The sequence below is a fragment of the Maylandia zebra genome, linkage group LG18 (assembly GCF_041146795.1).
Source record: "Maylandia zebra isolate NMK-2024a linkage group LG18, Mzebra_GT3a, whole genome shotgun sequence".
Classification (NCBI taxonomy): Eukaryota; Metazoa; Chordata; class Actinopteri; order Cichliformes; family Cichlidae; genus Maylandia; species Maylandia zebra.
The window spans coordinates 31,849,513-31,861,963 of NC_135184.1; the positions used below are offsets into that span (position 1 = coordinate 31,849,513).

Below are 12,451 nucleotides of genomic sequence, written 5' to 3' on the forward strand. Positions count from 1 at the left end.
AAGCTGTCTGCTGTAAATTCCCTTTCTACACTGTCAGCGTGCAAATATTAACATTTTTCCCAAGTACAATATTGTAAAGTCGTTTTCGAGTAAATAACTGTATATTACATTGCGTCATGGGAATTTTCCAAATCAAATTCGTTTTACTGGACCTATATTTTAAGCAAAAATGGGGGGGGGGGAATGTCTTTTTGGCTCATTTCTTTGTAATTTCTTTGTAATTTCAGTCAACAATTTGTAATTTTTCACTGACTGATATTGATATCTAAAGTTTTGAGGCCTTAAAGCTCACGATTCATCAATATCAATATAAGTATTTTTGTTCTTAATTTAACACTAACGATTTAAACCAACCTACCCGAAATGGAGTTCTTGCTACAGCGGGCGGTCTCAGACTAACGCAGTGGGAGGTGCGCCGGTCTTTCTCTGTCGGGTTTTTTTTTTTTTTTTTTGCAACAAGTGGTAAGAAGAGAAACAAACCTCTGACCGTCACAATAAAGCAGGCGAGTCGGCAGAAGCGCGGTGGACTAATAAAACAAGGAGGGTAAAACAGCGAACCGCTGCTGCTGTGAACATCTGGCTGAACGGGGATGCTTCATGAAAATGTTTAACTGTGTGTCCAACAGCGTGGTGAGTACAAATCTATCATTAAGTCACATTCTGTAAGTTAATCACAGGTAAAACGAACTTCGTACGAGCTTATAGTTATTTATTATTTTCATCATCATCATTATTATTATGTTTATTTCGGAAAATTAGTTACATAATATTTTCAAACAGACTCGTTACATTTCAGCTGCCCTGTATCCCAGTGCTCATTTACAACGAACAATTGACGAATGTGGGCCAGCGACCTAAATTAGCTTAGTGAACTTTTAAGATACCCCAAATATAATGCAATATTTGAAGTTAGAGGGTTCAGCGAACTTTTTGTTTTCGATAAAGTCAGGTACAGGCTTCTAAAAAAGTGACACATTTTCTTCAATTTGCATAAGTTCCGCATCACAGTACATAAATAAAATAAAATAAAATAAAACAAAATATAAATATTTATTCATGCAGACGTTAGCAATATAAATACAAAATAAAGACGGGCACCTCCACGTTTCATATTTTCGTAGCCTACGCCATGTAGCTACACTTTCAAAAATGTAATAGAAAGGGGGGGAAGCCTGATTTGTGACCTGACTCTGGAAGACTGTAGCCAAGTGCAGACTGTAGCGTGACAAGCATACAGTGGTCTTTAGCCTGTGCACGTGCGTTACTAAACACACAATTAGTCAGAATTAAATTCAGCTGTGCGCGAGGCCGCTCTACATGCGGTCCCACGAGCTGCTAATTGAACATATACGTCCTCTTTTCCCCACAATGCTAATAGAATATTTTAAGTCATGTGTGGGCTTCCGTAATAAAAATAATATTTAGCTCGACACCATGACTGGACCCATGTCTACTTAAATAAAATAAATGCACACTCATACCTATAGAAAGCGAAGGCTAATCTCGATGGTTGTCATATGAGGACGACATAACTTTTACTAGGTGCCAGTCAGGCTAGTGCGTCACTCCAGACTTATGGCTGACACCATGTCAGAAGAAGAAACGCCATCGACGGAGGTTGTTTTCACTCAGCTACAACAAGGACATATTTATAGCGACACAGTAGGTGTTTCACTTCCAAATTAACTGCGTTTTCTTTTTCCCGTGGGGATAACAGCTTGAGACAGACACAGAAATTGCAAGGAGCACGCGTGAGTGTACGCATTTGAGTAGCAAATGTACATAAAACAAACGCAATTAATTTTTTAATTGACTTATGCTCCTAAATTTCGTGACACATTTGAGGACATTTTTAAAAGTGTAAAGTTATTTTTTTGCTGTCCCTTTTTAATCATTTTGATTTGTATTTATTTTTTTACTCTGGGGACTTATTTCTAATAGGGCTCCTCTGGTCCCGATGATATTTTTGATGAGGACTCTTACTCTCCGTCCTCCCTCTCCTCGTCCTCTTCGTCTGCGGTCCCCACCGAGGTCTGTGTGCAGGGGAAACCGGTGTGCACCTCCTGCGGTCTGGAGATAGTGGACAGATACCTCCTGAAGGTCAAACTAACATACTGTGTCTGGCCAAAATGTCACTGACAACACTTCCAAACTAGGCCAGTTTTAATACAAAGCAGTCCAGTTATCATTCTAAGAAAAGGGGGGAAAGTAGTTCAGATATTTTCAGCACTTGTCAGCTTTCTTTTAATAGAGTTGTACAGCAAAGTTGCCTCTCTTTATAGCTAAATGTGGATTTGATTGTCCTACAAGAGGAATTAAATCATTTTGAGGGTTTATTAATTTTGAAAACTGATATAAATATATGAGCTAGCCTAAGCAGAACAAGTATTTCTGCAATTTTACACAGCACATTAATGCTTTGTACTAATCTTCACCCTCAGAAAATAAAGTATTTCATTTTGCCCGTAGGTTTATGATTGCCTTGTCATTGGGGTCACAGTTCTTAAGGTACAGCTGTTGAACCCTTGGCATGGGGTCCTCTTTGTGCTTTAGAGGGCAGTGCTGATACATTGACTTTTTTTTTTTATTTTTTATTTTTTTATTTGTGTTTGTAAAATTAAGATGCATAAATCTCATTGTATCTGTACTGTCCTTTAAAGTACTCCAAGGAATTCTATTAACACTAACTTCTAACACTAGGAACATAATTATTCTGCTTTAAAAAAAAAAAAAAAAAAAAAAAAAAAACTTTGTAGAAAATTAATTAAAGAAAAATAAATAAAATGTTTTAAACACTTCTGTGTCTATAAGGACAGAATGGATGAGTGTGCAGTCAAAATTCATTTGGCTCATTAAAGCTTTTCTGTCTCTGGATGTACATTTGGTATTATTTTGGAATTGGAATCACACCACAAAAGGCTTATTAATTATCAAATGAGAACAATAATATCTCATTGCATTCAGAAAAATAAAAGCATTACCAATAATTCCAGGAGCCTCTATGGTCTTTAGTAATGATGATAGAATATACTTTGGAAGGGTATTTAAAATAATTCTAAACTCTGTCAAAATTTGAAATCCTAGGTCAATAATCTGTGCTGGCACGTGCGCTGCCTCTCATGCAGTGTGTGTAAGACTTCACTGGGCCGACACGTGAGCTGTTACATCAGAGACAAAGAGGTTTTCTGCAAACTCGACTACTTCAGGTACATCACACACGCACACCACCTGTGTCCTATATGCAGTTAGTTCTATTCTAAACGTGAATTTTATAAAATGTCAGACTGTGGGAATCTGGGACTCAAGAATAGTTTAACATTATCGGTATATGATTTTTTTTTCCTGTCAAGCAGTGAAAGGACACACAGGTTTGCTATTCAAAATGTAGTAATAATAATAATAATGGATTGCATTTATATAGCGCTTTTTGGGGCCCTCAAAGCGCTTTACAATTACAAAAATGTAGCTTTCACTTCACCCCAAAAGATCATAAAGATTTTATCCAAAACATGAAGGAATGGAAAATGAGCTTAAACAAAACAATTTGGCTAGAAGAACAAGAACACTATAACAAACTGACCTAACCAGATGCTTATCCTAACAGAGGAAACCATTCCAAATGCAAAGAGGTGGGGACTATGCCCCCAGGTAATTTTTTAATATAATTTAATGTAAGATTTTGTTGCATATATGATATTCATATTTTTATAGTACACATCTAGTCTTTAAGTAATGATATCAAAGAGCAGAAAACTATCTGATCTGTGTGTTACGTGCATGAATTAATTTTAGTCAGAATCGACTGACTGGTGAAAATATTTAACACCTCGCAATTGGGCTGCCTTTTGCTTTCAGTTGTTTAGAAACTTCCTGTCATTTCCATCCTGTTTAAATTTTGACTAATAGTTAATATTTGGCAGAGGGAGACTATTCCAACTGACTAAAACATGACTCTTAAGGAAGTCCGAATAACGTATGACACATCAACTTCTCTTGTTAGGGGATAAGAAGGGCAAGCTGCTGCAGCTTATCCCCAAATGCATCACTGGAGAAGAATATGTTTGTTTCAAATGGATTGTCTGGTTATATTCATCACACCTGCGATCAGGTACACATGCACTTTGATCTCAGATGATGATTGATATCAGCCCTCATGCAGGGTCAGGGCCGGGCTGGTACACATACTGGGGCGTGTAGGCAATGTAGGTACAGTGAACTGACAGGAAAGGCTAAAAATGTCAATGGATTATGCCTTAGACATTATAATCGCTAACAAAATCTTGTTTGGGTGAGGGTTTTCTTTTTTGTTTTTATTTTAAGTACAGGAAAAAATGTAAATGACTTTTTTTTTTAAATGGGGTATCAAGGATGGACTGAAAACCTGAAGAAAGTCTTTCATAGATAAATACAGATTTTTTTTTTCTTTTTTTCCCTCTGTTCCAGGCGATATGGGACTCGCTGTGCCCGTTGTGGGCGTAACATCCATTCTAGTGACTGGGTGCGTCGGGCGAGAGGTAGCACCTTCCACCTGGCTTGTTTCTCCTGCACCTCGTGTAAACGCCAGCTTTCTACAGGGGAAGAATGCGGACTTCTGGAGAATCGAATCTTCTGCCGGCCACACTATGATATTATGATGGAGAATCTCAAACGAGCCAAGGAAAACAGTGAGTGTATGGATGGACAAGGGTCCGATCTGAATTACAGCAAACAGTAAAATGATTGTGAAATGAATATTACACCCCCCCCCCCCCCCAAAAAAAAAAAAATAAAAAAAAATTCAACTTTGAATTTTAAAGTTAAGTAAAAGACGAGCAAATGTCATGTACAGACCACATGCTCATCTTACTGAGGTATGTCATTTCTGCTGCCATGTAAACTATTTTTTGGAAGTCTTTCCAAAAAAACCTATGGTTAGAATACTCCAGACATTACAGTTCAATGCCATACTTGCTTGCATTGGCATTTTAGTTTCACTCAAACATCAAATACTTGAATAAATGTCTCAAGGATAGAAATGAAAATATTAGAAGTTCTTAGTAACACCCACTTTGAAAATATATCTGTACTGCTAACACGAATGCTTCTGCCTGTCACAATATCACACCGAACCTTAAACTCTGCAGAGAGACAGCTGAATCCTCCTGTTACCACTCTGTCACACATACTGAAGAATATAGCCTGACCCTGTACAAAAAGACACCTTTCTAACACATGGGTCTTCTAGATGGAACTCGTGTTCCGGTGATGTCCGCAGGGCATCTGACCTGAAATGGGACCAGTCATTTAAAATGTCCTTTAATCCTGTTTTTCTTAAAGAACAACCAAAAAATGAAGAGATGGCAGACAAAGATGACCTTAGCATTTTGCCCAAGCCAGCTAAGAGGGCCAGGACCAGCTTCACTGTGGACCAGTTACAGGTGTTGTCCACTTTTTTTTTCTTCTTTTTTTCCTGCGTGCTAACTCCTGCATTGCCATTAGACCATTTACACTTAAAAGTGTCACAACAAGTACAACCACTAGCATGGATGACTAAAATAATAGCACTTTGTCTTTTTTCATGTCTACATTTTTAATATCCAGTGAATACTTTGTTCTTCTGTGAGAGAACCCTGTTAAGTTACTGTTTTAATATTAAAGTGATGGCTGTGTATGATTGTATGGTGACTAGTGAATGTTACTGGGGCTCTGTTTGCTGAGTGTGTTCAGAGGAAAGAACAATATAAGCCAGATATTTGTTCAGCTTATTTTGATGTTTTTCTGCCCTCTAGTGGCATTTGAACACCATAGCACTCTGCTACCATGGTCTGTTAAAATAACAGTGAAACCCATCTTAGATTTCAGTGATGTAAACATTTACTCATCTGTCATCTCCACTTATTTAGGTGATGCAGACCCAGTTTGCTAAAGATAACAACCCAGATGCACAGACGCTGCAGAAGCTGGCAGAGAGAACTGGACTCAGCCGCAGGGTTATTCAGGTAAAACAGACCTGAATGACAATACTAAACAACTGCAGGGAGGTCCTGCAATAACGTGTCACAGGATTAAGTGAGCAAATTTAGCAGTCCCTTTGAAATAATGCATGCTTAGTTGGTTGGAGTGAACAAATTTTGGGTCATAATTAAACTCTGTGGGTGGCAATTTTTGTAAGAATTTTAAAGTTCGCAGTAACTGTCAGATTTCTTCATAACTGGTCATAACATAGGTGTAACTTTTGGTGTATTGCTTTGCGCTAATTGTTGGATTCATGTAAACAGTTAGAATCTGGAGCTAAATCCAGAATTTAAAATGCCAGCAAGTAACATAATGAACTTGCAAAGTTCGTTTTCCCTCAAGTTGAGAATAGTGAGAAATCCAGGGTATTTGCACAGTTGATGTCTAGACATTTTTCTGTGTGAAGAAAAACAATCCCCTGCGCTTTCAAGGGAAACCATCACTCCAAGACCAGCGATTAATCCAGGCTTCTTTCATACAGGTTTGGTTTCAGAACTGCCGAGCTCGTCAAAAGAAGCACATTAACCCAAATCCTGCCCAGTCAACAATGATGACATCACTTGCTCCTGGTCAGCTGTCTCCACCGTTGATGGATGATCTCCAGTATACCACCTATATTTCTCCAGATGCACCTCTCCTCACCACACTGACCTATATGGATGGTAAGCAGTGTTGTGAGGGTTACCTTTAAAATGTATTCCACTACAGATGACAGAATAAATGCCCCAAAATGTATTTTGTAATGTATTCCGTTACGTTACTCAATGAGAGTAACATATTCTCAATACTTTGGATTACTTAATATATTCTCATGCTTTTTACAACTACATGAATGTACTATTGCTGTGTGATTTATTACTTTTACTGCCATACCAATACCAACTAGATTTTAAATCTTAATATAAAATGAGTAACAGTAGGTTGACATTAGGTAAGGCTGCACTTTTTGCAGCGATCTCGTATAGAAAACTATTCCACACTTGTAAAACAGGTTCGCGGCTCTGAGCTGTAAAGGCGTAAAACCGTAAAGGGAACTCTGGCTAATATGTCGGGTTCGTGTCGGGCTCGTAGCTGAAAACTAGCTTTACTTTGGTTGAAAGGCTGCTCCAACGGAACTTATTGTTTCGGAGGAAAACACGAACACAGTGTACAGTTGAGTCTTAATAGCTTACTTACAACTGGGCTCGTCAGGCACTCTTCTTGGCTGCAGTGGTTATTATTATATTTACATGCTTCCAGCTCCGCTTTCTGCTCCGTGACAGCTCGTACTTTTTTCTTTTTCTCCCTCCCTCGCTCACAGACACATAACGGGTATGGCAGTCCATTCTCCCTGCAGCACGGACTACACTGCCCATGAGGCTACATTCTTTAAGGCGATGCCTGTAACACGCTGCCTAATGCTTTCATATTAAATCATTTTTGTGAATAATTTCTTAAAAAAACATTTCTTCTCGTCATTATGCGGTCCGCAAGTAGAGGTGACATGAGCCGCGAGATTGAGACACGGACATTAGAGCTTCTTAATCCGCGTTTTGTTTGGGTGTCCACCGGCATGGAAAACTAAAAATAGAGAGGGCATAGCCTAACATATGAAACAGGAAAGTATCGCCGTGTAATCCATTCATTTGAACAAAGTAACTGTATTCTGAACAGAGATGGGCAGTACTGTAATCCGATCACTTTTTTCAAGTAACGAGTAAAGTAACAGGTTTGCTATTGCAAAAACGGTAATTAGATTACCGTTACTTTCCCGTAGGAACGCTGCGTTACTAAAACCGTGAAATTTTTTTTTTTTTTTTTTTTTTGCGAGAATGTCTCATGACAGTGACATAAGCAAGTGCTACGTTCGTGACAACAGCTGTCTGCAGATCAACAATGGATAATATATCGAGTGCGGGAGAGCGTATGAGCGTGCAGCGTTTAAAGCGTGGAAGTACTGACCTTTAAGTTTGATTCCATAAAAAGTGACAAAAACATTAGCGTCCGCTGTGCGTGGGAAGAAAACTTCTTTTTACAGCGAAAAAAACCCCTAAACTTCCAAGCAAGCACCGAGTGCGCTACGACGTAATGGGAAACACAGAGAAACTCGCGGATTCTTCCACTGACCGCTGCGGCACACCTGCACCAGGGTAACCCTCCGCCTGCTCCACTCTTGCTTTACAGGTGAAAATAGAGCAAAAGGACCGCTAGACCAAAGGACTTTATTTATTTTCTGCTGTGTTTTACTTGCATCTATTTGAAAGAGTGAGTGTAAACACAAAAAAATATATATTTTATGTGCTGGAATGTGCAGAAAATAGGTTTATATATTAAACAAATTTCTTCCAGTCAGAGAATGTTGCATATAATTACATTTTTGCTTGATGCATAAAGTTAAAAGATTAAAACTAATAAAACAAGTTAAAAAAAAAGAGACTTTTCCATTTGATTACATTTTGTATGATGGATTATGCAGAAAAAGTAGAATTGGGCTGAAAGATCTATCACTTTATCACCTATTCAGGTTGTAAATCGTTTTTAAAAAGTAACTAAGTAATTAATTACTTTTGAAAATAAGTAATCAGTAAAGTAACGGGATTACTTTTTTGGGGAAGTAATCAGTAATTAGTTACTGATTACTTTTTCAAGTAACTTGACCAACACTGATTCTGAATACCACCTTCTTAAACAGCAACTGTAACAGAATACAGTTACGTATTTAAAATACAAAATATGAGTAATGGTGGTACATGTATTGCGTTACTCCCCAACACTGATGGTAATACGGTCATTGCTATGCTGATCAGTCTTTGAATCTACCAATACGCAGGAAACTCAGAGCTAAGGTAATCTCTGCATCACTTGCTGATAGTTTGGAGGAATCCCATTTTCAGTACTGGGAATCAGTTATTGTTGTTAAAATCAAAGTCCGAGATCTTGTCAGAAACCATGCTTATTTACCGACATCTATGATCATTGAATAACTTTGAGTTTGTTACTTCCACAGTCCAAACTCCAGACCCACTTCTGCTGCAGCCACACATGTCCCATTCACTGACACAACTGCCAGTCAGCCATGCCTAAGCTTCAACCTGCTGCCTGAAAAATAAAGCCACTGGTTCCTTCATGGTTGGATGATGAGCAAATAATAGAGAGTGAGAGGAGTTGGTTTAAAATGAATTCGTAAGGACTGGATGGGTTAAATTCATTGTCCAGCATATGAAGAGTACTGAATTTACACTGCTGCCTAATGTAAGCAGACACTTCATCAGCTCAAGTTACTGCATTAATTTCATGAAATGAAATGGATGAGAATTAATGTGAAAACTGATGTCTGTAAGATGAGACTTTTGTTAATGTGTTAAATTTAATTTATTTGAAGGATTTGATGAGATAAGGCACTTTGTTTGAAAATGATGTAAAATTGCTTGTTTGCTTTTTTTTGAGTGATGTTTTTGTTAAGGTTAAAGAACTGGGGATGGGATTTAAAATGCTTTTTGCCCTGTCTTATGACTACTAGAAAAGTCAGGATTGAGTTACACTACTAACAGTCTTTTTTTTGTTGTTGTTGCAAAGATAAACATGTAGAATACATGTTTTGTATATTAAAAAGCAAATGTAAACAAAATGTCAGTATTCTCCAGCTGACACTGAAAGTATTATTGACTACAATTAAATGAACACTTGTTGCTCAGTAGTGATATTCTTAAAAAAAAGTAATACAGTAAATGTGTTTAATAAATGAATGCTAGATTCTAATAGAATTCGTATGAACTACACACTGAGTGAGTGTATACATATCCAATACCACAAATATACAAAAAGCCAATCAAAAGTCTACACTGCACTCTTGTAGGATATAGAAACTATGATTTGATAATTTGAGTGATGGGTGTTGGAACAAAGTTGTTTTTATACCGTGGTATTCTTTGGGAGTATGCGCTTTTACAAAGAAGAACGAATACGAAACTATATAAAGGGTGTGTGTTGTAAAGCAGCTAACTGCTGTAACTGATATACCAGGGATATTCAAAAACCCCTTAATGGACTACACACACACGTATATATTAGGAATGCAACGATACTCGTATCGATATTGAACCGTTCGATACAGTGCTTTCGGTTCGGTACGCATATGTATCGAACAATACAAAATGTTTAATTTATTTGATCAACTTTCCTTCTGACGATGCTGTCTGTGTTGAGCGCTCAGTGGATCAGCACTCGACTGTCGAGCGCTGATCCACTGAGCGCTCAACGATACGAGTATCGTTGCATTCCTAATATATACGTATATACACCCCAGGACTGCGCTCTTCTGGACAGAGCTCTCCGATGTTGTTCCTGGGATCTGCTGGAGCCACTCGCCTAGCTTGGGAGTCATCGCACCTAGTGCTCCGATTACCACGGGGACCACCGTTACCTTCACCCTCCACATCCTCTCGAGCAGGGCCGTGCAGAGAGGTTTAAAGGGGCGGGTGCTCAAAGTTAAAAAGGGGCACATTGAACCAGGCTGAATAACAACAACACACATTCATCAAGAATCTAATATGGGCAACAAGGCAAAGCAAACTTAGCCGATGTTTTACCTGATGGGTACAATGTTGCTGTTGAGGGGTTTCTGCTGCTCCTGCTGCTGATAGTGCTGGAGGGCAGGGCTGTGTTGATCTGAGACTGTTGACATTAAAAAGTCCATAGGAGAGATGGTAGCTGATTAAACAAGTATCATGAGATAATAACAAAATGCAAAGATTGGTGACAGCGCTTGGAACCATAAGGCAACAAAAAACTGTGAGAAATAATTTAGGCTCTGCCTGTGAATCACTCTTTGCTTCTCTTCTTCCTTCCATCCCATCTTTTCATATATCACTCTCCACTTGCTGTCTATCTGAGAACAAGGCACAACTTGCTATTGCAATAAACTATAATCTAATTATCCACACCTAACAACTCTTGCACTTAATCTATAATAAAATGATGACAGAAAAATGTTATAGCACTGCCTTTAGTAGCCTCACACAGCTCCTACTGTTTCCTCCTCATGTCCTTACCAGGCATGTCTGGACAATGTTATATCATGAGTAATACTTTTAAAAAATCCATATACATAAAACACACATGCACTCACAGTGACATTTTAGACCTTCTTCAGAATACTGTATATACTATGGGCATCCTTACATTATTATTTATTACTAGAGCTACAATAATAAACCAATGAGGAGGGGGAAGTAATAAATATGAAATAATGTCATTATGATGATTCCATTTGTTTCACTATCCACTCTGTGCAGGGGCAAAGCTTATTACATTTTTAAACTGTAGAGATACAATAATTTTACTGCTGTAAAATTCAAATTTTGTCTTATTTAAAATATAAATCTAATATAATCTACTTCTTAATGTATGTTCTGTAAAATACAGTGTGTTTTTTAATATATTATAATTATAATAATGCATAATTATGTGGACATGCATATTAGATCGTTTTTTAGTGAAATATAATCCCTCCAGAAAGGCAGGAAATGCCCAGAAAATTACTTTAAAACTAAATATGTTTCTAAATACTTTAAAACTAAATATGTTCCCTAAAACGGTGGACAGAGCTACAGATCCATGACAGCCTTACACAAGTAGCCAGCAGCTATGACCAGCACTACTTGTGCAGTTAATAAAAGGACAGGTAATGTTTGTCGCGCTGTTGCACACACAGCACGCTCGTTTGTTTCAGTTCGTCAGTTGCAACAAGACAGCTTACCAACGTGTACGTAATAAGCTAACACTCCTGTGTGCTATACACTACAGTGTACGCTGCACACCTACTTACTGGTTTTGTCGCATCAGTCTGTATGGAAGAAATATGGTAAGTTTCTCCTACAGCTCCGGACCGCAAAAAATGCGCGTGCTCTTTGTGAGCTCGTTCCCGGCTCGTAACCAGCGCGTTCTGCCGTCAAGGGCGATCATTGGTTAAATGTGATCATGTGACTGATGCAAGCCAGATCCTTTTATTTAGCAAAACTGTGATTAATAGTTAAATATTATTGTTGAGGAGCACAGACAGGACTCCGCGCGCCCACACACATAAAAAAATAAATTAAAAAAATTAAAAAAAATTTAAAAGTTGCTTCAACAAAAGGGCACTTTGGGCACTCATCAGGAAAGGGGCGGGTGCTCAAGCCCCTCAAGCCCCCCCTCTGCACGTGCCTGCTCTCGAGCGCTTCTCTGAGCCCTTGGTATTTCTCCAGCTTCTCGTGTTCCTTCTTTCTGATGTTGCTGTCATTCGGAACCGCTACATCGATCAGCACGATCAGCACGATCAGCACTGGCATTGTCCTGTTGGACTCGGACAGGCTGTGTTGTAGAAAAAAGATGCTCAAACAAAATGTTGACTTTCAAGCTCGTTGGAATAGTACAAACTACTTTTTAGACCCTTACACTAGACTTTTGCACAGTACTTCAGGTACATTTTATTTTTTAT

General features: G+C 38.3%; 1 protein-coding gene and 1 long non-coding RNA gene across 4 annotated transcripts in view; one reads left to right on the forward strand and one right to left on the reverse strand.

Annotated features, from left to right (window-relative positions):
• LOC143413657 (uncharacterized) overlaps window positions 1-11,941 on the reverse strand; it is a 30,835-nt gene extending 18,894 nt beyond the window's left edge. The window contains exons 1-2 of the long non-coding RNA XR_013094275.1: window positions 11,801-11,941; window positions 10,563-10,647 (exon numbers count right to left, since the gene is read on the reverse strand). This is a non-coding gene — a long non-coding RNA (uncharacterized LOC143413657). The remainder of the gene's footprint in view (window positions 1-10,562; window positions 10,648-11,800) is intronic.
• On the forward strand, window positions 447-9,737 carry LOC101484549 (LIM/homeobox protein Lhx8). Of its 3 annotated transcripts, none has more exons than XM_004565068.3 (8): window positions 447-630; window positions 1,942-2,100; window positions 3,085-3,206; window positions 4,444-4,664; window positions 5,317-5,417; window positions 5,883-5,978; window positions 6,476-6,656; window positions 8,981-9,737. In XM_004565068.3, the coding sequence occupies exons 1-8, from the start codon at window positions 598-600 to the stop codon at window positions 9,055-9,057; spliced, it is 990 nt and encodes a 329-aa protein (XP_004565125.1). In that variant the 5' UTR covers window positions 447-597; the 3' UTR covers window positions 9,058-9,737. The 3 variants fall into 3 exon arrangements, with proteins under 3 accessions (XP_004565125.1, XP_004565126.1, XP_004565124.1); XM_004565067.3 differs by lacking the exon at window positions 447-630 and adding an exon at window positions 1,307-1,662; XM_004565069.3 differs by lacking the exon at window positions 1,942-2,100.
• Window positions 11,942-12,451: the final 510 nt, after the last annotated feature.

What these genes read in the sequence shown, in the direction of transcription:
- LOC101484549 (XM_004565067.3), top strand. Translation starts at nt 1,576, where the DNA reads ATGGCTGACACCATGTCAGAAGAAGAAACGCCATCGACGGAGGTTGTT. An exon ending in GACATATTTATAGCGACACA is followed by an intron (nt 1,663 to 1,941) that starts GTAGGTGTTTCA and finishes TATTTCTAATAG; the next exon opens with GGCTCCTCTGGTCCCGATGA. An exon ending in TCACTGTGGACCAGTTACAG is followed by an intron (nt 5,418 to 5,882) that starts GTGTTGTCCACT and finishes CCACTTATTTAG; the next exon opens with GTGATGCAGACCCAGTTTGC.